Source organism: Lucilia sericata, unplaced genomic scaffold (genome assembly GCF_015586225.1).
Source record: "Lucilia sericata isolate MDLA Ls3-8-SP2 unplaced genomic scaffold, ASM1558622v1 Contig000278F_arrow, whole genome shotgun sequence".
NCBI classification, from domain to species: Eukaryota; Metazoa; Arthropoda; class Insecta; order Diptera; family Calliphoridae; genus Lucilia; species Lucilia sericata.
This window is the reverse complement of record NW_023994303.1, coordinates 79,019-106,875: the sequence shown is the minus strand read 5'-3', so window position 1 is coordinate 106,875 and position 27,857 is coordinate 79,019. Positions and strand designations below refer to the sequence as shown.

General features: G+C 29.2%; 4 protein-coding genes across 14 annotated transcripts; 2 read left to right on the top strand and 2 right to left on the bottom strand.

Moving 5' to 3' along the window:
* The first annotated feature begins 1,163 nt into the window (after window positions 1–1,163).
* On the top strand, window positions 1,164–2,440 carry LOC119603171 (transcription factor 15). 2 transcript variants are annotated; one of them, XM_037955124.1, is made up of 3 exons: window positions 1,164–1,415; window positions 1,483–1,613; window positions 2,231–2,440. In XM_037955124.1, exons 1-3 carry the CDS (start codon window positions 1,276–1,278, stop codon window positions 2,353–2,355), a joined length of 396 nt encoding a protein of 131 aa, XP_037811052.1. In that variant the 5' UTR covers window positions 1,164–1,275; the 3' UTR covers window positions 2,356–2,440. The 2 variants fall into 2 exon arrangements, with proteins under 2 accessions (XP_037811052.1, XP_037811051.1); XM_037955123.1 differs by having other exon boundaries at window positions 1,474–1,613.
* A 648-nt stretch (window positions 2,441–3,088) lies between these two features.
* LOC119603165 (T-complex protein 1 subunit beta) lies at window positions 3,089–6,394 on the top strand. Its single transcript, XM_037955116.1, has 4 exons — window positions 3,089–3,244; window positions 3,967–4,656; window positions 5,039–5,666; window positions 5,736–6,394. Exons 1-4 carry the CDS (start codon window positions 3,242–3,244, stop codon window positions 6,020–6,022), a joined length of 1,608 nt encoding a protein of 535 aa, XP_037811044.1. The 5' UTR covers window positions 3,089–3,241; the 3' UTR covers window positions 6,023–6,394.
* A 6,046-nt stretch (window positions 6,395–12,440) lies between these two features.
* Window positions 12,441–24,588, bottom strand: LOC119603157 (probable phosphorylase b kinase regulatory subunit alpha). 10 transcript variants are annotated; one of them, XM_037955097.1, is made up of 13 exons: window positions 24,296–24,576; window positions 23,094–24,200; window positions 22,569–22,745; window positions 22,188–22,511; window positions 21,909–22,053; window positions 18,594–18,923; window positions 18,278–18,529; window positions 17,535–17,702; window positions 17,084–17,134; window positions 13,916–14,343; window positions 13,581–13,848; window positions 12,917–13,514; window positions 12,441–12,847 (listed from the first exon to the last, which is right to left on the bottom strand). In XM_037955097.1, exons 2-13 carry the CDS (start codon window positions 24,159–24,161, stop codon window positions 12,742–12,744), a joined length of 3,915 nt encoding a protein of 1,304 aa, XP_037811025.1. In that variant the 5' UTR covers window positions 24,162–24,200; window positions 24,296–24,576; the 3' UTR covers window positions 12,441–12,741. The 10 variants fall into 10 exon arrangements, with proteins under 10 accessions (XP_037811025.1, XP_037811023.1, XP_037811026.1 ...); XM_037955095.1 differs by lacking the exon at window positions 21,909–22,053 and adding an exon at window positions 20,973–21,120; XM_037955098.1 differs by lacking the exon at window positions 21,909–22,053 and adding an exon at window positions 20,973–21,120 and having other exon boundaries at window positions 18,302–18,529.
* A 172-nt stretch (window positions 24,589–24,760) lies between these two features.
* LOC119603172 (mitosis initiation protein fs(1)Ya) lies at window positions 24,761–27,585 on the bottom strand. Its single transcript, XM_037955125.1, has 4 exons — window positions 27,427–27,585; window positions 26,550–27,367; window positions 25,166–26,391; window positions 24,761–25,047 (listed from the first exon to the last, which is right to left on the bottom strand). Exons 1-4 carry the CDS (start codon window positions 27,442–27,444, stop codon window positions 24,830–24,832), a joined length of 2,280 nt encoding a protein of 759 aa, XP_037811053.1. The 5' UTR covers window positions 27,445–27,585; the 3' UTR covers window positions 24,761–24,829.
* Window positions 27,586–27,857: the final 272 nt, after the last annotated feature.

Sequence of the window (27,857 nt, the reverse complement as noted above, 5' to 3'; positions counted from 1 at the left end):
TTTTAATATTATAAAACTAAAATCGGCCCTAGGCCTCAAATCGACAAAACAATGAAAATCTGTGATCACTTTTATTTCTCACCACAAATCAGTTTTTATAGGAAAAACTAAAATCGGTTCTAGTCCCTTAAATAAGCATCAAATCGACAAAACAATGAAAATCTGTAATCACTTTTATTTCTCATCAAAAATTGATTTTTATATGTTTTATATAAATTAGCTGTAGTTCCTTAAATAAGCCTTAAATTGATGTTTATATTTTTCTCACCAAAAATCGATATTTTCACAACAATGATTTAATATGAAAAATTACACATACATATATACTTAAGTTTAATTTAAAAGAGAAACAAATTAATTTTAATTAATTTATCTTTAAGAACATCAGCAATTTTAATTAAATAAATCTTTGACACTACCCAGCAAACATACAGACTTCAATATAATGAAATGTTTTTTTTTTTTTTTTTTTTTTTGTTATTCTATTTAAAATTTAAAAATTGTGAACCAAGATACAACTGACATATAAAAATCATATGATCAACTGTATGAACCATCACACTATACTTCAACCACTCTTCAAATTGACCACCCAAAAAAGTAATAAACCCCCCATTGATTAAGAACAACAAACCCATTTATCTGTCATACCAAATAACCACATACATAAATATGTTGGTATTATATACTTAGTACAAACATACATAACTATTGTTTGAAACATTATCCATACGAAAACTATGTACATACAAATGTGTATGATCATCCCATAAAAACAAAAATTCCCATTGCTCATACATTGTACACTTCACAAGTGTTTATGGACAATTTGTCGTCATTAATGACTTAATTCATTTTACAGTATTTTTTTATTCAAGTAGTCGTTTAGAGTGTGGATGCCACAAATAATAAAAACATTTGATACATTTGAGTAGAAAACAAAACAGTAGCCCAAGTACAAAAAAAACGCAAACAAAAATCTTATATGACCATCTTCTACTCAATTCATACCATCCCATCCCAACCCAAACCGCACTTGTTCTACTATATTTACTCTAAATGAAATAATTATTTAAAATAAAATACAAAAATTCTGAAACGATCAAATGAACAATATAAGTGTAGCTGAGAACAATGTAATATTTTCAGTCTTGTGGGAGAAAGCCAACCAACTACTAGTTACAAGGAGAAAAGTATTAAACAAAAAATTATTCAATAATTAAAACAAAACAAAAATAAATTAACAAAATATATCTATTAATTAAAAATTAACAAATGGAATTCTATACAAATTTCGCGCAAATGGAAATGTGTACAAATAGTCGCATTAGTCCCTCAGAATCGGATTCTTCAAATAGTACAGCTACTAAGCCCCGACATGTGGTCAATGCTCGTGAACGTTGTCGTACCCAAAGGTATGTACATAATATTTTGCGAAATTTTTCTTTTTTACATAAATAATAAATTGAATAGTTTTTCCAGTGTTAATTCGGCTTTCAATACTTTACGCACATTAATACCCACCGAACCATATGATCGTAAATTGTCTAAAATTGAGATATTACGTTTGGCTAAGAGTTATATAGCTCATTTGGATGCTGTTATTGTGACAGGTATGTAAATACGTAGTTCTACTTAAACAAAATATCGTGGTGCAATATAAATTGTCACAGTAGTATGCGAATCTGATTGTCTCTAGGTTAGGTTGATAGGGAGACAGTATACTACATCAAATCCAAATAAAGACATTTATGCATTATCGGGTCTGTTGTGCGCTCCTTTTCATGGAAATCTTTATAGTAAACTATGTTCTTTAATAAGCCAGACCCCGATTTTTATAATGGAAAACAAAGCAAATGAGCGGCGATTTCTTTAATTTATCACCAAAAATCAATTTAGAGTGGAAAACTAAAATCGGATATCGTTTATTAAATAAGATTTAAATCGAGCAAACAAAATCTGTGATCACTTTTATTTCTCACCTAAAATTTCGGAGTAATAAAATCCCTGTTAAAAATTTTTAATATCTAAAAATTCAACTGATGCCTCCCGCACTTACGTTAAATGGTTTGTTTTCATTTCAAGGTTTCCAACTAGTCCTAGCTATCCCCACCCCAAAAAAAAAACCCATCACGTATCTGATATTATTTTACGTCTAATTGTTTTAATTACTCATTAAAAAATGTATTTATTATAAAAAATTAATGTATTTTACTATTTTTCTTTCTAGGTAATAATGAAAAGCCCTGCAGCATTTATTCCCGAGAAGTACATCACCAGTGCAATAATGAAAGAATAACCGAAAGCAGAACTGCAATATGTACATTTTGTGCCAATAATTTTAACAAAAGTTAAAATTATAATTTATTTTTTTAATTAGTTTATAATGACCAAATTATTTATTTACCTTATTCAAATGTAACGTATTAAACTGATTTTTTATATCATATTACACACCCTGTTGTTCTTCCATAAATACTACCCTGTGGTATAACACATTAATTAAAGAGTGTTGCCAAAATAAAAAAAAGTATGGGAAATCGCCAAATATTTAATTTGTTTCATGTTAACGATATTAAGCATCGTTCTATTCGTGCTTTAATTTCTAAAGCCAAAATATTATAAACTATGATTTATATAGTTTCAGAAATATGTATATTTTAAAAGACCATTCTTAGGCAAAAAAAAATGTTCTATACGTTAAAATTTTAAATATTTATATTTTAATGGAGCAAAGGACTTAAAAAAACCACATTTTTACGTAATTCAAACGAAACGGGTAAAACTGGGTAATTATGTGTTATTTTGGTATTTTTAAGAAATACTATCTTTTATAATCACGCCTAAAGAGTAATTTTTGTATTTTTTTAATGTTATGAAGGTTGTTTTAAGTCAAAGAAATGTAAACGAAGTCTCTGATCATTTAATCTCTGAACAGATTTTATGCTTTACCATAGGGGTTAAATTATCCCGGAGAATACTTAAGCATAATGCTATGAAACCACTTGAATAATTATCATTATAAAATTTAAAAACACAGCTGAAACCTTAGCCGGCTTACAGCCGATTTTAAACCGACGCCGTCGTTAATGTTTGTCGGCGTAGGGTTCTTTGATGAATAACAAAAATACAACCCTGTATAACAAACTCATGTCATTCGCCATTTTCATTTTTTTCCATACGGGTGTTTTCTTTGGCTGTGAACAGAAAACATAATAGTGAATTAAATTTTTCAATAAAAATGGTAAATTATTGCAATATTCTTTAATAATATAAATAAAAACTATGAGTTTACATCACAATGAATGTTTAGATAAATGATGATAATAAATTTAAGTGATATTTGTGAAGATAAAACGTAACAAAATTGCCGGGTGTTGAATAGCAAAAAAAATTAAAGAATGAAGAAAAACGATGTGTATTGAGAAGCACAATGACCGCATCATTAAATTAACAATTAGCGGCGGGGTAAAATGAATGAGTGTCTCACTCACATACAAGCTGTGTAATAGTGGATGAAAAAAGAAGAAAAGAAAAAATGCACGTGAGGTTTTTATTCCAGATTATTCTAAAATGCAATAGAAATTGAAGGAAATTGTAAGGTTTTTGTGGATATTATACAGCTAAATTTAGGAAAATTGTTAAAATTAAACAGTTTGAGTTGAAATTTATGGCATACTTTAGTTTTTTGGTCGGCATGAGACATAAAACAGCGTGTTTGAAGATGAATCATACTCTTGGTTTATTGAAGTTAAATTTTTCTCTTGTTTTTGTAGAAGCAAACAAGGATTTTTAGGTTTTAAAAGAGAAATTTAATTGAAAAGAGATTTTTCGGTAGAAATAAGTAAGGTTATGTTAAAAAGCGGCCGTATTCCTGTTTTAACGCCTTCTTACAATGACTTGAGTTACCAGATGTTTACTATGGCTAATAGCGATTTTTTTTATTTTTTTTAATGAAAATTGTAGGAGATGTCTTTAAATCCTGTACGTGTTCTCAAAAATGAGGCACAAGAAGAAAAAGCCGAGATGGCTCGTCTGTCTTCTTTCATAGGAGCCATTGCTATTGGAGATTTGGTTAAGAGTACTTTGGGCCCTAAAGGTATGGACAAGATCTTGGTGTCCCATGGTCGTGAAGCCGGTAAAGTCAGTATAACCAATGATGGTGCCACTATTTTGCGTTCTGTCGGTGTTGACAATCCTGCAGCCAAGATTTTAGTCGATATGTCCCGCGTCCAAGACGAAGAAGTCGGTGATGGTACCACTTCTGTCACAGTTTTAGCTGCTGAACTTTTGCGTGAAGCTGAAAAACTCATCGACCAAAAACTTCATCCACAAATTATTATTGCTGGTTGGCGTATGGCCACCAAGGTAGCTCGTGAAGCTCTTATCCAATCTTCACAAGACAACTCGGCCAATGATGCTAAATTTAAGGAAGATCTTATGAATATTGCCCGCACAACATTGTCCTCCAAGATTTTACATCAACACAAAGATTTCTTTGCTAATTTGGCTGTAGATGCTGTTTTGCGCTTGAAGGGATCTGGTGAATTGCATGCCATTCAAATTATTAAGAAGAGCGGTGGTACCTTGGATGATTCATTTTTGGATGAAGGTTTCTTGCTGGACAAAAAACCTGGTGTACACCAACCACAAAGAGTAAGTTTGTTTATATCTTTTAACCATTTAAATACCTTTTTTAGAATAACAAATTCTGTACACTCTCGGACCGTCAAATTGGTTGTGAATTATGTTTTTATATTAATATTTCATATCACAGCCATTTTGACGAGTTTGATGGTGTATTAAAAAACATCAAAAAATTCCGAACAATATTTCTTTAAAAATTGTAAAATTTGGCCTAATTTTAAAGTCATTTAAAAAATCTAAATACTTATCTATAAAAATTTCCTCAATCAAATATCAGAGATTATCGATACTGTGTTGTGAAGTGTTTAAAGATTCATTAAAGTGCATTAAGTTTTTCTATTTTCATTAGTAAATCTAATGAGTTAAACCTTAATTTACTTTTCATTTTTAGATTGAAAACGCTAAAATCCTCATTGCCAACACCCCTATGGATACTGACAAAATCAAAGTTTTCGGCAGTACCATTAAGGTTGACAGTTTAGCTAAAATTGCTGACTTGGAATTGGCCGAAAAAGAGAAAATGAAGGATAAAGTACAAAAGATCTTAAATCACAATTGTAACGTATTCATCAATCGTCAATTGATCTACAATTACCCCGAACAATTGTTTGCCGATGCTGGTGTTATGGCTATTGAACATGCCGATTTCGATGGCATTGAACGTTTAGCTTTGGTCACCGGTGGTGAAATTGTATCGACTTTTGAAAATCCTGCTTTGGTTAAATTGGGTGAATGTGATCTAATTGAACAAGTTATGATTGGTGAGGACACTCTTTTGCGTTTCAGTGGTGTTAAAATGGGTGAAGCTTGTAGCATTGTTATTCGTGGTGCTACACAACAAATTTTGGATGAAGCTGATCGTTCATTGCATGATGCTTTGTGCGTTTTGGCTGCCACAGTTAAGGAATCACGTATTATTTATGGTGGTGGTTCGTCAGAAGCTTTAATGGCCAATGCAGTATTGAAGAAGGCTGCTGAAACAGCTGGCAAGGAAGCCATTGCCATGGAGGCCTTTGCACGTAAGTTTTAAAGCTAAATTTGAATATATTGAAAAAATTGTAATTCTTTTTATTTAATTTTTATATTAGGTGCTCTTTTGGCTTTACCCACTGCCATTGCCGACAATGCTGGCTATGACTCCGCCCAATTGGTTTCCGAATTGAGAGCTGCTCATGCCCAAGGCAAAACCACAGCTGGTCTTGATATGGAAAAGGGCAAAGTGGGTGATATGAAAGAATTGGGCATCACTGAATCATTTGCCGTCAAACGTCAAGTCCTTTTGTCTGCCTCTGAGGCCGCCGAAATGATTTTGCGTGTTGATAATATTATTAAGTGTGCACCCAGAAGACGTGTACCCGATCGTGGCTACTGTTAAGCTAATTCTTTTACTTATCATCATCCTTTTGCATAACTCATGATGTTCTCTACATTTTATAAACTACTTAATTTAATCAATCACTTTTTTTGTTAGAAAAACAAACAAACCAACTAACATTTATTTAGTTAACACCCTGATGATCCTCCTGTTATAAATTCTTCATGTTTAATTGTACTATCTTTTGATTAATTTAATGTTCTTTTTGTTTTAAATCTCTTTCTATTAATCAATTTTGGCAAATAAAGTCAGCTTAGCTTAGACTTTTAAGCATTTTGTTTTGAGAAGTATATTGAAAATATCGTTTAATTTACAAAATGCTTGAAAATGTGTCTTTAATTCTAAGAACATTTATAAAAAAAATCAATAAAACCAAAACTGTTTTTGTATTTTTAAATGCACTAAACAGAAAAAATACTTAAATTAATTTTCTTCAGAACAAAATTTACTATTAAAATTTGAAAACACTATTAATACACAAAAAATACTAAACATTTGTAAATTGTTTTATTTTAAGATAAATTGGTTTTTGGGAGAAGTTTTTTAAAAATGAAATATTCTGTTCAGTAACGGAATTCCATTCCGATCGAAAGTTGAACCACATATTTTAAAATTTGATTCTTTAGAGAAAGAAAAAATAAGTTTTTTTTTTTTTTGTGAGACCACTCAGTTTTTAAATTGGGATTCAAATTTGTTTGTAATTATGGTTTCTTAAACTTGATTCTTGTTTTAATAAGCAAAACACTTATGAATAAACGATAAACACTTATGATGAAACAAAATCCATCGAAATAACAAATAACTGAAACATGAAAAAGATCTTCTGTTTTTAAAGTAGGATATTTCTAACTTACCTTACCAATTAGCTGCAAATTGATATTTTGATGGATGGAGATTATTATGGTTCCAAACATGATTTTATTAAAAGTACATAGTACACAATAGTAGACATGAAATTTAAATCTCATGTAATTTTAGTTAACGTCGAAACACTTTAAACCATCATACATACAACCTCAGTGTTATAAACGTGCCTGTAAGGCTTTATCCGTTTTAACAAAATTGATATTATGCCGATAATAGACTATTGACTTTAACAGTTTTTATCGCTAGGGAACGAAACATTTTATAGACTTTCAAACGGAAAGTCTTAAATGGAACAAAAACAAACATTTCACACTCCACGCAAGGACATTTAGAGGCAAATTCACGACCGACACTTTCTCCGGCAATATAAACAAAGATAATACCGAACGAGACATTACGACCGACATCAGCTCCGGCAACCTTGCGGAACGGTCGCCGGAGCTGATTAAGGATAACACTTAAAACGGAAGAGACATGTAGGACACCGAAGGCCATCAAATGTTCACTAAAATTTTGCAAAGCTTTTAGGAAACGATATCTACTCCGGCAGCAGACAAGACACCGAAGCGCATCATATTAATATGGAAAGGAACACGGAGAACGCCGAAGGTCATCAAATTTTCACTACAACTTTGCAAAGATATTTAGAAACAATTTTCAGACTGATGCCTGCTCCGGCAGCAGTAACGACACCATTAAAGATCACCTCGAAAACCGAACGAGACAATTGAGACACCCAAGGGCATCACTTTGGTATTACAACTTTTTTTCATATTATCACTTATTTCTCTTAAACTTTTGCTTTATATTTTTATAACATAACACTTTTACTTCATTTTTTAACACTTTCTATAAAGATTTTCTTATTTTTTTTAAGATTTTTAACAATAGGATGCATCCAGATGCAATTCTTATTAAACTGCATAATGCAGACTTTTTGCAAACACATTTGAATGATTTTTTTATTTACACTCAATAAACTTTGCTTTTGACTTTTATTATAAACTTTTTTAATAATATTATTAGATTTTTTAACACTTTTTCTCAATTTTTCTTAAATTCACTTTATTTTTTTTCTCTACACCATTAAGTCGAACGCGTCACTAAATGCAGTTAGGATAAAAACAACAACAACAAAAAATAAGCTTAAATGTCACACAGTGAGACAGTTACGAAAAAAAACAGTAAAAAATAATTGTGCAGTTTTTAAACGGTTTGTCCGATTTTAATAAAATTTCATGTCCATAAAGAGGAATTTTCAAAGTGGGACACATCGGTTATATAAAATATTGAAACCTATCCTAAAGGAGAAAAATTCAAAATTTATTATCAAAAATCCCGTAATTCTCAAAAAAAATCTCTAAACTGTTTTTTTTTACTATGATGTTCACACCAGGGGCGAGTTTATAGAAATCATATACAAAATTATTAAGAACATAACGGGTCATTTAAATTGTGCTACAATTTTTGTAATATCAACTAGGTATGCGATTTGAGTACCCGAATTAAGTTACTTCGTTTCACTAAAATGAAAACTAAGATTTACTTGTCCCGTAAGTAATTTCAGCTACAAATAGCCCAGTATTCAATAGTATTTTCATTAATACAAGTGTCTCATTAACCGCTATGGATTACATTATAACATCTATAGAATTCAAAAATTCGGTTATATGTGGAAAAATGATACTGCACAATTTCCGCATTCATCAGAGTTTCCAGTTCTTGTTTTAATCAAAATTTGTCCACAATAAGTGTGAGCACTTAAAATTCTGTTCGCCATTTTCAAGTAGGCGGGCTTTTTGTTCCTTGAGTCAATGTCAAAAGTCCAATATTTATGCAATGTCCAAGAAAAACTCTTCCAAATTCTATGACCTTTGTGTTCTTAATATGATCATATACTGTGCTACATTCACCTTTTAGCGTGAACTCAATTACTGACAGAGCATCTTTCAAAGACCATGGGATTTGCATCAAGGAATCGATTCTTTTCGCATTGTAAGCTGCCTTTTCATTTCCAAAAATATTCTTATGACGATTAAGACATACTCGTCCGACCAACTGGCTGGCTTTTTTATGATATTTTCATGATACATTGATATTTTGAAGATATTTTGGATCATATATGTATGTCTTTTGGTCCATTATTTCATCTAACCGCCATACAATCAAACCTTCCGATTTAGACTTTTTAGCTCATAACTACGACAAGAGTTATGCCAGCATTGTGAGGTTTTATATGCCTTAAACGTCTATAATTGATTTGTAACCTATTTTTTTATATAAAAATAAAATTTTCCTTCAAATTATAAGAGGATCGGCCCATATTTGACCCGAACTCCCATATAAAGCCTTTTTTAGAAAATTGGTTGTTCATCAATAAATTGTTTAAATATATCTGAATTAAAGTAAAAATCAACATAAATGCTTTTTTATAAAAAATAATTCGAATTTAAAAAAACTGGTTATGAGTTAACTGGTGTATAATTGATTTGTAACCTATTTTTTTTATATAAAAATTAAATTTTCCTTCAAATTTTAAGAGGATCGGCCCATATTTGACCCGAACTCCCATATAAAGCCTTTTTTAGAAAATTGGTTGTTCATCAATAAATTGTTTAAGTACATCTGAATTAAAGTAAAAATCAACATAAATGCTTTTTTATAAAAAATAATTCGAATTTAAAAAAACTGGTTATGAGTTAACTGGTGTAGGGTGTTATAATATAATACCTTTTATGTATGTCTGCCATGACCGACTATGCTGTATACTTGTTCTTTTATTTTATTTATCTTTAAATGACTATGTATAACTTTGTACATACATACGTTCCACTGCAAGCCCATGAAGTTGCAGTTCAATAACTTAAAGTTGTTACTAGTTAGTACTGTTACTAGTTAGTACTCAAAACAACTTGCAAGAAGATAATGAAACAAGAGCGCGTTTCAGAATTTTCCATTTCTATTTCAGAAATTTTTAATAGAATTTTCATGTAAAATTTCTGAAATTCAAATGGAAAATTCTGAAATACGAATGAAAATTTCTTAAATACAACAATTAGAAAGTACTTAAATACAATAGGAATTAATTTTTAAGTTAATTTTAAATTTTCTGAAATAAAAATGGAAAATTCTGAACTACAAATGGCAAATTCTGAAATAGAATTGGAAATTTCTGAAATATAATTAGAAATTTCTGAAATATAACTAGAAAGTTGTGAAATATAATTAGAAATTTCTGAAATAAAAAATATATTTCTGAAATATAAAATATATTTCTGAAACATAAACGGAAATTTCTGAAATATAACTAGAAATTTTTGAAATATAATTAGAAATTTCTAAAATTCAATTGGAAACTTCTGAAATACAATTTTAATTTTCTGAAATAAAAATGGAAAATTCTGAACTACAAATGGAAAATTCTGAAATAGAATTGGAAATTTCTGAAATATAATTAGAAATTTCTGAAATATAACTAGAAAGTTGTGAAATATAATTAGAAATTTCTGAAATAAATAATATATATTTCTGAAATATAATTAGAATTTTCTGTAATATAAAATATATTTCTGAAACGTAATTAGAAATTTCTGCATTATAACTAGAAATTTTTGAAATATAATTAGAAATTTCTAAAAATCAATTTGAAACTTCTGAAATACAACTGGAAATGGTGTAGTACAGCGTTTATTTACTTTTTACTAATTTTGTGAGTAATTTCGTAAATTTTGAATTTACTGGGAAATAAATGAACAGACCTTTTGTCTTTACGCATGAGAAATTTTTGTCAGACAGTTAACAAATGAGCAACAAGAGAAGTTACCTTATTAGGCGGAAATAAATTTAAAACTGGAATTGCATTAAATTGTAATATGTCTGTTTATGGGAAGTGAAAATGTAGTTGAAATAAATGATGATGCTGCCATATAGTTGAAATATAGGGATGTTGTCTGAAATAAAGCGGAAATGATGCAGAAAATATTGGAATTTCAGGTAATAATAGCGGATATAGTTAATTTAGTATAAAATTGTGTTTAAATATGCAAAATGAGCTAAAAATATTGAAAAGGTAATAAAAACTAAAATTTTTTCAAATTTCCTATACATATTTTTTGTTAAAAAATCAAAATCTGGATGTTAAAAATAAAAATAAACGGAAATGTAAAGTAAACAGAGCAAATTGGATAATTTGAACTGGTATGTATCAGTGCTGTTAAAGTATTGAGTAGTGGGTATCGAGTATTTGCCCTATTTTTTGGGTACTCAATACTAAAAAGTAGTTACTCAATACTTTCAGACTTGTATATGGATTTAACTTATTTAAATTTAACAGCTATGATGTGAAAAAATACAGCTCTACAACTAATACAGGTCATATCATTATTAGAAATGCAACTCTTAGCAATATCAAATCAAAATGTAAAAATAATTTAATAACTGAAATAATACATTCGTAATTCAGCTCTGGGTGGAGGAAGATCGTCGTGCGTCGTTGCCATTATCGTTTAAGGGTGATCAGGCCGTCCTTTTTGCTCTGCCTTCGAGAGTTTTGCGTCTCAAACAGCATTGGCCAATGTGTGACGTCAGATAACTGTACTGAGTTACAGTTTTTCTTGAGGTGCATATTTGGCCATGTGCATTCGTTTTGACTTAACCTAAGTTTTTAATTTTAATTTTTTTAACATATGAGCTAGTTTTTTCTAGCTAGAATTGGTGATGGCGTTGTATAATTTTAATTACTGGCCAAATAAATCTTAGTTTCGAATACTAAGTAACTTAAAGAACAAACAAACAAACAAACAAACAAACAAACAAACTGAAATAATAGTTAAAAAGTTACAAATATTTATTGACGCAATCTAAAAAAATAAAATGTCTCAAAAGAGGTGTGATGTCTGGTCTAACTCTACTTAAAAAAAGGAAAAATTCCTCGTTTTTAATTTAAAATAAACCGTTAAAAGTATCGAGTAGTATTGAATACCCAAACGAAAAGTATTGAGTATTATTGAGTAATCAAAAGTAGTAGAATATTACAGCACTAGTATGTATTCGTTTCGAGTTGCCATATATTTTTTAACAAACAGCTTAACAAGTTTTTGAGTTTAACAAGTATCAGAACCGGAATGGCAATTTTGTATAGAAAACAGGCGGAAATGGAAGCTTAAAATTTTCAATGAACTAAAAACGTATTTATGTACATATTTAAAAATAAACACACTTTACAGATTTGTCCTTCAAAAATAATAAAATATTGAATATTATGGGAAAATAATGGATACAATTACAAAAATTTTCTTTTTATTAGAACGTAAGAAAATTGTATAGAAAATTCTTAAAAATGTTCTTTAGTTTTCGAGATCATTTTTAAAAATTATCTTTAAATAGAAAATTTTCCAAAAGAAATTTATTTAAAACCAAGCCATTTCCTTTTTTTATAAACAATTTTGAGAAATACATATTATCTCTTTATAGAGACTCTTCAATCTTTTTTCTCGACAAATAGCTTACTGATAAGAAATCCTGTTTCAAATAAAACATTATTTATTTATTACAATTTTCTATGCACTTTATTATTTTGTTCTAAGAAAACAAATAAAATAGATTATATATGTAAATAAAATATATGTATGGATTATTCCACTTAATTACAAAATAAATTCATAAAATTCAACAAAATTTCGAGTAAAATTTCTTAATGAATTGTTACAAAAACAAAAAATAGAACTAAACATTAATAATTAAACAACTAAAAACACTTTTTTATTGTAATGGTTAAATAGCAAACTTAAAATTCAGCAAAATTAAAGCATGAGATAAAACTCATTCGAGAAAACGTATACTTTATAAAATGATTAGGAAATGGCGCATTCCATTTCACCATGTTTGGGAAGACAATCCAAGACCAAAGCTACGGCACGTGCCATATAAGTCATAGTGCCATAACTGCCACTAGGAGCACTAAATTAAGAAAATAAAGAAATTTTAGATTTTAGTAAAAAAAAAAAGTATTAACACTGATATACCCACCTGTCATACAAATGTTGACAAATATATGCAGCACCACCACACAACAACATACCAGAGGCGGCCTGGTGTTGTTCCTTACCATCTTTGGATTTGGCACAGCAGAGTGTAGCATCACCCTGAACCTTACGTTGATCTTCCAAAAACAATTGATTGGCTTTGTGCACCAAATGTTCGACATATATAATACCACCCAAATTTGGTACCATATTATGTTCGGTTACCAGAGTCAAAACCATTAAAGCCTCCACCACCAATTGACGATATTCCGGTTGGGGTATTTGATTTAAGGCTGTCTCAACTTCCAAGGCAAACTTTAACTCGCCAGGAGTCATTTCTTGGGTTAAACTCTGTTGTAGAATACGACCTTCTATGGCCAAACCTTGACATTTTTCTAAAACTGACCAGACACGCGAATAGAAATCACGTGGCACACGATTAAGAGCACCATCTAGACGACGTCTACGTAACCATTGTCCCTGTCTATCATCAATACTGGCGATTAAGGCATCTTCACCCTCTGGGTCACCCAAACCAATTTGACTCTTCTTGCTAACACGGCTGGATTTACAGCTAACAATGGATAGATTGCCACGAGCCACTATAATATTTATAATAAACAACAGTTTAAGGAGTAATAATATTTTAAATATAACTAAAAACCTACCACTGCTTACAGCAAATTCCTTGCCACTTAAGATATGATATAAAAGATTTTTCATTTCAAAAGGTGACAAATTCAACAAATGTTCCGAGGCCGCCTCACCATCACAATTCAAAGTACGTGATAATTCCTTGGCCATTACTTGAATAATAAGACCAACTCTAAGACGTAACATTTCATGGAACAATTGTGGTTCGGTGCGTATAAACATGGCCAAATAAACCATTAATTCTTGTGTCAACATAGCGGTACTTTCATCATCACCATAAGCCTTTAAAATAAGAAAATAAATTACAATTTAAAACTAAAAACCAAAGAAACACATTTCAAATACAAACATCATGTATCAACTGTCTTAAGTCTGCTTCGGGTAAGGGAGCCGTTATGGTAAACTCATTATTCGGTGGCATGCCCACGGTCACTTGTTTCTGACGTACCAACAAATCGGTAACAGCTTTGGCTAAATCCTCCACTCGCTTACCCAACATACCGGCGGTATGACGTACCAAACCCCAGAGTTTCTGCTGACAGGCCTTTTCGTATAAGCCCTTGAGTAAATCGCGCACAGTAACGACACGTCCCTCTTCCAGCATGCCTTCAGAGTGAGAGGAATTAATAACATTGACATTGTTGGTATTATTAGAAGATGCTGACTCATCATTGGGCACCACCAACAGTGCAGATGGTGGTAATGGAGGCTTCGAAGCAGTACTTTTTAAAGCTAACTCATCGTATGTTGATTCCTCCACAAGGGTTGGATCAATTACTTTTGATTTTTTGTTTTTAAATATTTTATTTCCAAAAAAAAAGCATTAACACATATTTACATGCAAGATGTGAGTGAGTGTGTTTTATTATTTCAATAATGAAATATGATTATTTTTAAGGTGCAATATTTAATTTTTGTAAGCATTAACATTAGCAGTCCATTTATTATTAAATTAAATAGCCAAATTTGTTTAGATAAAGATGAATTTATGAAGAGTTATGCGTGAGTATGAGAGAGTTACATTTAAACCAAAACGACCAAACAGATTTGTTTTCATATAGAGTTTATAGAAAAAGAAGAGAAAATTAAATAGAGAAATGTTAAAATAATTGAAAATTTTGTAAAAGTTTTATTTTTTTAATTTTAAAAGAGTTTTAAGAATTTTTAAAAGCTGGTGTAGAGTGTTCAAGTTCCAATGTGTAAAATATAATAAGTGTTGGGAGTTTAAATTTATAAACATCACTGTTTGACAAACTACTAAATGGTCATATGTATATGTAAATATTTACAATGGTGCTGAGTTAATTAGATCAACTTATACTTGAAAATAACAACAATTTTGAAAATTTTTCTTTTATAGAGAATTTCTTTTAATAAAATAATTTCAAAAATTTCTTTTTTATAGCAAATTTTTAAAAACTGATGTATTTTTTACAGAAAATTTTGAAAATTAAATTCATAAAATCTTTTTTTCATAGAAAATTTTTGAAATTTTACCTATTTTATAGAAAATGTATAGAAAATTTATCTCTCTTTTTTTAGAATTTTCAAAATTTTCTTTTTTTTATATAAAATTTTCGAAAATTTTTCATTTTATTAAATAATTTCGAAACATCATTTTTTACTTTTAAAAATTTCTACTTTTAATCAAATTTTTTTTCTTTTTTTAAGAAAAAATTTCGAAATTATCTATTTTTTGTAGAAATTTTCTCCTTTTTATAGAAATTTTTGAAATTATATCTTTATTAAATCTATTTTCTTCTTAAAGATTTTCGAAAATTTAACTGGTTTTAAAAAAAATTTTCGAAAATTTTCTTTTTTTTTAGAAAATTTTATCTCTTTTTATAGAATTTTCGTAATTTTAACTTTTTTATATAAAATTTTCGAAATATTCTCGATTTTTATAGAAAATTTACAAAGAAAATTTTCAAAATTTCCTCTTTTTCATAAAAATTATTAGAATTTGTTTCCTTTAATAACAAATTATATCGAAATGTATTTTTTTTATAGAAATTATTCGTAATTTGGCTTTTTTCGTATAAAATTATTTGATTTCTTTTATAGAAATTTTTCGAAATTTTTTCTTTTTTCATAGAAATTATTAAAATTTTTCTCTTTTGAAAAAAAAATATATTAATTATATAAACAATTTTTGAACTTTTTATATAGAATTCTTGCTTTTTGTTCTAATTGATCACCATTGTATTTATTTAGAGAACAAATGTTTATGGTTTTAGAATTAGACATTGACAATGCAAAACTGTATATACAAAGATAACAAAACATATTTTAAAAAGAGACACAAAAAAAAACTTTATTTACAGTTGAAATTAAAAAATTAACTAAAATTAATATAAAAATATTAAATTTTAGCAATTTAAATTCAATCTTTCGACAATCTCTTTTTTACTCAGTGCAACAGAGATTTTGAGGAAACAATAGCACGAACAAGATATGTGCCCAGATTGATTTGAGATGTTTTAACTCATTATTATCCAGGGAAAGCGAATGTATAGAATATGAATTCAGTAGCACATTAAAACAAAGTCGGGTAAATACGATTCTCGAGTTAAATTTTTAATTCTCAAAAACAGTTTAGTTGTTTGAATGAATATCACTTTGTAAGAATTCGCTTTGAATCTGTCTTCGGTGCATACATTGTAAAAAGAAGGTTTAAAGTTCGTTAAACCCATATACATATGTATGTATGTAATCTGATTGTTGTTTTATTTATCCTTTAAACTTTTAAAAATAATTACACCAATCTAACAGTGATGAGTGCGGCGTTCAACCAATTGTATTTTGTATTTTCTAATAAAATGTTAAATGTATTGTGTGTAAATAATTTCTAGAGATGATAAAAGTATTTTTATAAAATCTCATAATAAAACAAACTAAAAAAGTGTATAAATAATAAAAAAAAACTAAAAGTATTACTTAAATCATATAAAATACCCAATTATACACATAATAATTAAAAGAAAATTACTTGCACTAAAAAAATATATTAAATACAACACACCAAATAATATAAGTAATCACATCCTCTTTTTTAAGCCTTGTAAAATAGCAAACCATTTTAAGAGTTGCCAAAATGGATTTTAAAACTTGTTTAATTTTTTTTAATAAAAAGTTAAAATACTGTACATTTTGAATTTTACAGTTTTGCAATAGGTTTTTAAGTTGCATTATTGTGAACAAATTATAAAAGCTTTGGTTGTCTAGACTTTAGAACATTTATTCGTTTACTTTATTTCAACCTTTTTGCTTATGTTTGCAATTTTATAAGGATTGAACATAACAATAGTTTATCATTCCACAAGATTTAAAAATGAAGACGTGATTATTATAAATATTTTAAAAATTATATTTCAAAAAGCCCCATAAAATGTTGTAATAGAATATAAAGAAACAATTACAAGTGCCTCTGTATTGGTAGGAGGATTATATATTTAAAAAAAATTGCTGGTGGGTCAACAACATAACAACAAATTTAGGACATTAAACTTGAACTTACCAGAAGAGGAGGAAGAGGACGATGATGATTTTTGTTTAAGTCCTAAGCCGGCTAATGATTGGTAATAATCGAAAAATAAATTCACAAGGACATTATAGAAAAAAACAAATTTTGAAGGAATAACAAAATATAACAAAATTTTGAAATTTCCAAAATGAGGAAAATGATATTGAAAATGATATGAAGGAGAAAAGTGATGTTCAAATGAAAACATAAAGTGGATAATTATTATATGAAATGATTTTAAAAAGACATTGGACATTGGGAGAAACATAGGTAGTTTTTGGAGACATATGGTAGACGGTGGTGTTTTTGTATAAATGTATATAATTAAATAAAATTGTATTAAGTGTTTATTGTATGTTAGATATAAATTTAAATAACATGTATTAAAAATTAACGTAATAAAATTGTTTATATATTTAAATATTTTATAATAACAACAACTTACCTGTATTGAAATCTAATCCTTGGGTATCTACCAAATATTGTAAGATGTCACCTTGTTCTTCTAGATTTTCCGTTTCTCTTAGCATGGCTATTAACTCTTCCACTTCTGTATCGGCAAAATTTGTATCCGTACGATGGCGTTGCACAAGAATTTTAGGAACATTGTTGACTATTTTAGCATATTTGTTATTTACAAGTTAAGTTTTTTTTTACAACATTTACACACAAACCGAAATAATAAAACATTTTCAACAAATATTTAATGTGCATAAATTCATACATACAAATTTTGTTTAATGGCAAATATATGAAAATAAAAGAAAAATTAAATCAAATATAATAAACTGAAAAAGTAGAAAGTAAAATAATAATAAAAATGTTACATAAATGTACCCTACAGCACACTAGAATGGTTTCACGTCTAATTAAAAACTTTATTAAGTAAATTTTTAATCTTTGAAAACAAGTGGCGAAATAAATAAAAATAGCTAATTTTTTAAAAAAAAATCAATAAAAACATACATAAATATGCGGATAAACATACCGAAGACTAATGAAATTTCTTTAAATCAGTATTTCAAAACAAAAAAACAAATTTTACAAAAGAAATTATAAAATTTCTAAATAAAAATGTTATAATTTTACTGTAATTTAATCCTTGCTTTCGAAAAAGTAAAATCATTAACTGATATAGTGATGTAGGGTAAAAAAAAAATAATCAAAGACTACAACAACAACACTCACTTTCTTGTTGTCTAGCAAACTCACTGCGTTTTTCTATAGCTGAACGACTATGATTGATATCAATTGGATAAATATTCTCACGTATCAACACTTCCGAACGATTTTGATTCGTATTAGTAGCACTTCCCTCAGGTGTAGTGGAGAATGAATTTAATGGAGTCTGTTGATTAGCCTGCAACCAGGGCGGTGGTACAATTGATGATAAACGTCTTTCGGTCAAAGGTGTAGGACCCTCCATGCCCAAATTATCAGCTACAAGCAAAAAAAAGTATTGCTAAAGGAAAATATATTACAAAAAATTAATCTTATTACTTACAATCCACATTAATAGATCTAGTTTTCTTAATAGCACCCTTACAGGACATGCGTCGCCTTAGATGTCTGGGACGCAATTGACCACCTCTTAGATTCATAGTATTACGATGACTAAATGAACGCAACAAATGTTCATCCAAATATGTCTGTACATCGGGATGTAAACGATCGGGGTAACCATCTTCGGTACTGCCCAAAAAGCTTAAATCAGTTATAGCAGAGGTATTAAGGAAATCCTTAAGATTGCCCAACATAACACGAGTACCATTAATATAACCCGATTTTAGTTTACGCATTGTTTGTATCATGGCCAAGGGTATTCTATCTTGATCTAGGAATGTTAGAAAAATTATTTTTATTAGTATTTTTTTCTTTAAGGAAACATTTAGCATAAACCACGAGCTCAACGTTATAAAACATACAAATTATAAGTTGTTAGTAACATTTCTAATTAAACTACATTAAGGAGTAACTAACAATCTAAGAAGCTATATTCTACAGTAGGTTTTTTTTTTTTTGTTAAAAATATATTCTAAGTACTTTAAGCTTATAGTTTTATAACAACTTTTATTAGTTCATAATTCGAAATTAAGTTCATAATAAATTCAAACTTTATGGAAAATTTTTAAAATCGTTTAAATGATCTATAAATCATGTTGATTCTTAAATATGTATATGTATAATAATTTCTGTTTTATTTAAATTTCTTAAATTTGCCAAATTTCGAACTTAAAAGTTTGGGAGAAATTAAAATGTTTATTAGTTTTGAAGTTTATTCAATATAATTTCAGATTAAATACATTTTAAGGCATGTTCGAAATTTCGAAATAATCTCTAAATCATAAAAAACATAATGTTGACAATTTATAACATTTTCGAAATTCAAATTTTTTAAGAATTTTGAAGTATTTTCAATGTAGTTTCGCAATACATAAGAAGTCTTTTGAGATATGTTCAAAAATTCGAATGTACATATGTTCGAAAAATGTTTAAAGCTGTTAAAATGATTGATTTTTAAAGTGTAATTAATGTAGCTCCAGAATATACGCTTTTTAAAACCATATTCGAAATTTTTGCAGACAATTTCTATCATTTTCGAAATTTCGAATTTAAAAATTTTGATAATATTAAAATTTTTAAGAATTTTAAAGTCCATATTTTCAATGTCGTTTCACGATTTAAGCTTTGTTTAGATATGTTCAACATTTTTTTAAAACTCTAAATCATTAAAATTCTTAAAAATATCATTTTAGTTTTATTTGTATACAAATTCTCACATTTTCAAAATTTCGAACTTATAATTTTTTTTAACTGCAGATTAAGATGAATTTTTGCAGACAATTTCTATCATTTTCGAAATTTCGAATTTAAAAATTTTGATAATATTAAAATTTTTAAGAATTTTAAAGTCCATATTTTCAATGTCGTTTCACGATTTAAGCTTTGTTTAGATTTGAACTTATATGTTCAAAATTTTTTTAAAACTCTAAATCATTAAAATTCTTAAAAATATAATTTTAGTTTTATTTGTATACAAATTCTTACATTTTCAAAATTTCGAACTTATAATTTTTTTTAAATATTATTAAAATTTTAAAGAATTTTTAACCATTTCCTGTATAACTGCAGATTAAGATGAATGAAATCAGACTCGAGTTCATTAATACGAATTTGAAAATTGGAACTTTACTTCGATATTTTACATGAAAAGTATTTGGAGACTTTAATGAATGAGAAATATCAGAGAATTTCCATATTATTTATAAAATATCTTCGTGTCCTTTGGAGTTCTATTAAATTTCATATAAAACGATCTTAAAGCTTTTAAGTAATGTTATTTAATTCTAAGTAAATTTTTAGAATATACACATTCATATTCTTTGTATGGCTTCATTATTTGTGGTTGATCACTATTATCATCATTCCAAAATCGAAAATTCAATTCAAACATTTAAACACTAATGTTAGAGTAATAACAAACTAAATAAAGAAAATCACGCTGATAAATAATTGAAATTATGTTAATAATTTATTAGTTACAAGAAATTCTATTGAACGGTAAAAAAAATTTTATTATTAGTTACATTATCTTAAAGATAAAACAAAAATTAAAAACTTAGGGCAAAAAAAAAGAAAAATTAAATAAAGCAAAATTTTTAAGCATGCAGGACAACATACCAAATAGCGTAGTTTAAATAATATATTTTTAAAAACAAAACTGCAACAAAAAAATGATTTTAAAAAAAGCTTAGCGAAAATAATAATGATTTAATTTACTATATAAATTTTATTTTGTGTTATGATTGTATGATTGATTTTGATAAATTTATTTATTATTTTATTTATTGCTTTTAAATAAGGACTTTTATGGGGTAATTACCTAGCATATAGTGTGTTGCCATTAAAGTTATAGTGGGTCTTCCTAACATATGACGCCAATTATTTGTTAGGAAAGCTAAATTGGTGGTGAAATTACTTGCAAGCAAGTCAGGATCACGTGTGGTGTAATATTCTTCATAATCGATATGCTAATTAAATTAATTTGAAAATAATTTTTTATATATAATATGTAAAATGAATTGTAATGTTTTTTTTTATTTATTTTTCTTTTCTCTTTATCGCTTTCTATACAATACTACTCAAATCAGTGATAATGATATTCAAAATTCTATTGGTGTGCGTAATAAAACTTAAAGTAATAATAAAGAAAGAAATAATAAAATTGCAAAAATATCACAGGTATTTAAAGTATGTAACAGAGGTTTGAACATAAATTTAAGAATAAATAAAAAAAAACTACAACTGTTAAAAGGAATATACAGTAAACAAAAGCAAGTTTCTCTATAACCAATTTGAAATCTAATAATAATACAGAAGATATTAAACAAGATTTTTTAATTTAATAGATCATTCTTTAAATATAATGTATAATAAAACAAAAATTAGAATTTTTATTTTTTAATAAGTGTATTAAATAAAATATCTTGTTTAACTACTCTGTCATGTAGTAATCTAATAAATTTTCACCTTTTCCAATTCCTTTAAATATTAATGAACAATAATTTTAACAATTTATTTCTACTGCCAATTGAACATAATAACATAAAGGTACCATAACCAACAATGAACCTATAAAAACTTGCTTTTGATACGAGAAATAAAACAGAAACATTCAAATTAGACAGAAATGATTAAAAGAAAATAAATGCATCATCCCTTGCAATTAAAATTTAAATAATAAGAAAAATAACTGATAATGCTGTAAACAAAAACAAATATTTAAGAAAAAAACTCAAATAAAAATTTTAAAACAGACCTAAATGAATTTTCTTCAAAACTAAAGTAACCAAGGGACGTCCAAGCAAATCCCAAGCGGACTTAAGAAAATTTATTTCGCCCTTTAAAATATCAATCATTAATTCATTGTCGGAGGCGATATAAAAACGTGATAAGTCGACAAACTAATATTGGGCATTAAAGAAATAAAATTAAAATAAATTAAATTAAATAAAATACTATAAAAGAAAATTAATAATAGATTTTATACCTAAAATAAAACTTAACTAAGAAATATATGAAAAACTTTTTAACTTACCTGTGGCGTAAAAGCAAATATTCTATCTTTTAAAGAATACAATTTACTCGTACTTAATATACCCACATCACGAGACTTACGACCAGTCAAACCCAATTTACGATTTCTGCCTAAATACGTATATAAATGACTTAAAACACGAGCTGGTTGAACTTCAATTGGTGCCACCTCAGCTATGGTTTGAACATGCAAATCATATTCAGCCAATTTATCGCGTATTTCATTATCTTCAGCAATTATAACCACCTGTACGACAACATCTGGTTTTTTCTGAGCACCCAAACGTCGATTGAGGGGATCTAATTCACCCACCGCTAGAAATCCCTAAATTAACAAATATATCTGTTTATTTATATGTTTCAAATGAGTTTTTAAACTTGCCTCTTGTAATAATCTGCCTAAAATGAATAGAGATTGACCCCACAAAAATGGACAGCGTCCTACAACTTCCCTGGGTTGTGATCCTGGCATTTGATATTCTTGCGGTACAGTATCATGTGTTACCGCATAACTCTCGGGTATTAAAAGTATACCATCATCTCCACGAACCATTATTTGCTGGAAACAAATTTTTGAAAGTTTTTATTTTTTAAATAAATTATTAAATACGCCATAAGGAACATAATTTCGAAATCGCAAGAGGCTAAAACTTTCAGATAACGTAATAGATTATTTAAATAAAGGGTCTTAATGTGTAAAAATTTCCTAATAATGTATTTTTGTCACACCGTGTTATTCATTGAATTCATTAATGCCACTTTATATGTCATCGTTTCTAGTCATGATACAACCATATTATGGTTTCTAGTAAATTATCAAGTTTATAATAATTGAAAGCATTTAAAATTGGCAGTTATTAATTTATATTCCTTTAAATAATAAAAAATTAAAAACTTCCCTACTCACCTCCAAACGATCTGCATACTCTTTAACAGCCAACTTATCAGATTGAAATGCATGGAACAATATCAAATAACAATAAAATAATGGCCATTCACATTCAATATTCTCAAACATACGCAATTCCCATCTTTCGTAGTATAAACGTGTGGGATCCTCTTTAGGTGTACGATAGCCATCACGTAAGAAACGTTTACAACCGTATTTACCTTGCAAACGCTGTAAGATGGCATCTTTGGTATTACGTATCAATTGTGGGTCGTCGACAGCAAAGGCTGGGAATCCAATAACACATAAAAGACCTGAATCCAGTTCTTTACTATTCGATTCTCGCGGTAACATTGACTGTAAAACAGCTTGACACTTGTGTGCCTCGTCAGCCAATACATGTATAACACTAGCGGGACCACCGCGGGCACCAAATAGATCTAATTCGTTCATGGCCTCTAGAGCAGCCTTAGCCATACCAATAGAACTGGCATTAAGTTCAGGTTCACCATGATTTGTTTTGTCTCCACGTTCCCAGATGCCATAATCGGGAATACAATAGGCTGATTCAATATAGAAGACTAAATTTTGTATAAATGATACTTCATCTAAAGAGAAAACAATTTGAAGGCCAGATGCTGTCATTTGTGCCAAAATCAAAAGATACAATGATACCGCATCGATTTGTAGATGGCCCCATTCAGCATCACCCACAACGGGTTGTCCGTTTTTGCTAGAATACTTAGCATGTAGAGAATCCAAAGGATTTTGAGTTATTTTAAACTTTTCCACTTTATCCTTTTGATTCATCATGGCCATTAAGAGACCACGCATTAATTTAACACAACTTTGTTCTAGTTCATAGCATTTGGCACGATCTTCATCCTGATCTGCTATCTTTTTGTAGGCCATCGACAGACCCCATACTGCCAATATACAATATACATTATCTCTGATCCAGGCATGCGAATTAATATTAGATGCTGGAAATAAACCCGTTACGGGCTCCTGGTGGCTCATAATCAAACGATGAACAATACGTTGGTAATAGTCCAGGCGTACGCCTGAATTGCTGCGTGAACGCATATTTTGTTGTTTTTCAATTCGATCGACAAAGTGGAAAAACTATATAAGTGAAAAAATTGTTTCTGTTTAAATTAGCTTTTTTATTTCTGCGTAAATTGCAGTTGACTTTTCACTAAATGATACAGAAAACTTACATAATTTCACAATTTTTCTCAAAATTTATTTTTATTTTTACTGATGTTGATTATTTATCTACAACACGTTTCTATAGCATAATTTTTGCTAAATTACACTTCCTCACAATATTTTTTGTAATAAATTTGATATTTTTTAAAGAATTTTCAAATATTTTCACAAATTTTCAATATTTTTTTTCCACAAACTAAACAATGTAAATTTTTTACAATAAATTTTCACTTGTAAATGGAAAATGTCACGTCAATGTCAAATTAATCGTTGCATTCAAACAGCTGATTGTCATTATATTGTTTTTTTTTCTTTGTTTACATCAAACAAAGAATTACTGAAAAGCAAATTCGACGATTAACAAACAAAATGCAAAAAAATGTAAACAAACATTGTTGTATTTAGAAAACAACGGTTGTAAATACAGAAATATTTAACCCTATGATGTACAATAAATAAAAATAGTCGAAAACTAATTTCACAAACAATTTTATTAAAAACAAGTTAAAACATTCCAAACACTTAATACATATAATATCATATTAACTATTTAAACGCATACGATCTATTGGACGGCGTCCCTGTATGCGGAAACGTTTTGATGAAGTATTAAACTCAGAGGTAGGAGATGTAGATTCCGAATTATTCAATTGGGCTAAATATGCTGAAGTCGACTGATTATCTGTGGTATAAGTACGTTTACGTTTTAAGGAACTCAACTCATTTTCATCTACTAATGGCTTAGGCCGAACCAAAGATCCTAAAATTTAAAAACAAATTAAAATGTATCACGGTGTGACAAAAAATGTGAATATTTCGATATTGTGAAACAGGCAGATTGTATATAATTACGAAAGGTATAAAATTGTATAGTATACCTGCTATGGAGGCACATCTTTTGATTATAGAATTTGAATTAGCATCAACCAATACATATGAATCATTTTTTGGAGAATCCTTTGTCTTCGATCCTTTACGTGAGGGTAAACGCATAACTGAAGTCATTAGGGACCACAAACCACTAGACTGTTGAGGTTCAGTTGATTTTTTCACTTCACATTCCGATTTTTGTAATGATTTTTCGGGTTCTTCCGGCAAAAAAACCTCATCATCTTCAACATCAACGCAATCTACATCATCATCGAAGTCATGCGTTATATTTTCTATACGACTGAAAGCTGTGCTATGGGCACATTCTTTTATATAAGGCCTTCGTAGCGGTGAAAAACGTCCACTCAAATTTTGTTTTACCATAAGTTTGCGCTGTTTAGTTTCGGCTGATTCATTTTCATTAGATTTATGTGCCGGTGATGAGTTTGGTGTGAAAAATACATCATTTGGAGAATTTTGAGATTCAACCGAGTCACGTGACTCTATTTTAGGAGTTTCAAATTTTATAAGATTTTTGTGTATAACAGCGCCCGGAATACGAGTTATTGGTGTTAGAGGTGGCATTGCTGTGTGTCGTACGTTTTCTGTGTCAAAAGATTGTAACTGTTGAATCTGTTCGGTAGCGGCGGTGATAATTTCAACGCTGCTGCATGATTTGAATACAGAACCTCCTGTGCTATTTGATGTCCCAGCGGCCGATTGATAAGAGGAATTTGTCGAACTTGCATAGGGTTTCACAGAATTTATACTACCATTCGAACTAGCTGCTGAAGTAGAGGATGAAACACTGGACAAATGTTCCGTGCGCGTTATAACAATGGACTCGGTTGTAAGTTTTTGGGCCGATAGTAAAATTTTACGTCTTAAATTGGGTAAATCATTACGTTGCTTTGGCTGATTATAAGTTTGTTGTTGTGGTAAAGATTCCTCACTTTCACTTTGGCTACGTCGGACGGCCGGCGACAAACGTAAATCTAAAGCTGGTGGTTGTGGAGATTGTTCGTCGTTAACCTCAGGCGATGAAGTGTTATCAAACATCTTTTTACGATGGAAGGCATTAGAACCTCGAAGAGCTGTGGACGCAGGCAGTCCATGTTCTGCAAATGCTTTTTGAATACTTTTAGACATAACCTGTCGCAAGGGTGTGACCGCAGACAATCTAGGACGTGATCCTGCAACTTTCATATAACGATTCACTGGTTCAACGGCTTGACTATTAAAAGAAGGGAAATTTCATTACAGAGGAGAAAAATAAATTTCTACATGGTTATTCCAAATAATAATAGAGCGACTATAGTCCTGCATGAGGAAAGGGTTAAAAAGTTTCATCAAAACTCGTCATTTTTTTGGAAGTTTCTTAATGATACCTACCTGCTTGGTTGAGGAAAAACTGGACTATCCGATTCCAAGCTACTGTTATATTGAATACTTGACATATGACCACCGCCAGTCGCATTAAATGTTTGCTCTTTTGGCTTAGCAAATACCATTTCCAAATGAACGGGCGTCGAAGAACATCGTATAACTTTGCCTTTCACTGCCGAGGCTACTCCCATACTACATCTGATCGAAGAATTACTTATAGATGATATATTCTTTATCGACGAAACACTATCACTTATAAATTCTTCGTGGGTTAATTTACTTTTGGCTTTCCAACGCATATTTATTACCGATATCGGCGTCAGGTGGCTTTCGTTAAAATCATGACGTCTCATTGGAGAATTTTGTGTTGCGATGCAATGAGGCATTGTGGCCTTAGTAACGGTGACTTTAGATGCTTCATCCGTGTAACAAGTTTGATTTGAGTTAATGGATTCCTGATTTTGACACACAGCGCTAGGATGTATACATTTTGAAAACTCTTTAAGATCATCAACTTTATTATAGATTTTAAAGCATTTCTGACAACGCAGTGGCAAGTGATGTAATTCTATATGCTCAAGCATTTCATTATGCAGTTCCGGCTGTAATGGTAAGGGTCGTTTTTCGCAAATGGGGCAAAAGAGATAAATTGTTTCGTAAGCTGCTGCGGTATCATTTACAGCTGTGGAACCTGCTTCATTGCCACCACCATTCGTAGTTGGAATCTCAATAGGTTTGCGAATAATTATGGCATGATTTTTTATTTCATGTTTGTGACGACATTCGGCACAACAAAAAACACCTTGACAAACTTTACAAATAACCTAAAGATCGTATAATTAACATTAATTTTAAACTTAATTAAATACACAATACTGCTTACATCATCAGGTATACGCATGGCTTAATTTTTTTAAATCATTAAGTTATTTAAATTTTTAACACACTGGGATAAAAAACAATAGAATTACAAAGATATTAATCAAAAACAACTATAACGGTAAAAAAATCAAAAGATGTAATGTATAGCAAAAGGGATGAGAAGTAGTGTACAAATGATCAAATTTATTTAAAGTACTTCAATAGTACTATTTTTCTTACACATATGTACATCAAAAATTATATAAACTATTGAAACGATTTAAATTTATCATTCCGATAGGTCTATCTCCGAAGGGAATTGCACAGACATGTCAGATTTTACTTATATATTATTCCCCCTTTGCTAAATTTTCTTTATTATTTTGAAATAATTATGGATCAATATTAATTGATGTTATTCGGTTTATTCGTTACTTCAAATTTGGCAATTTT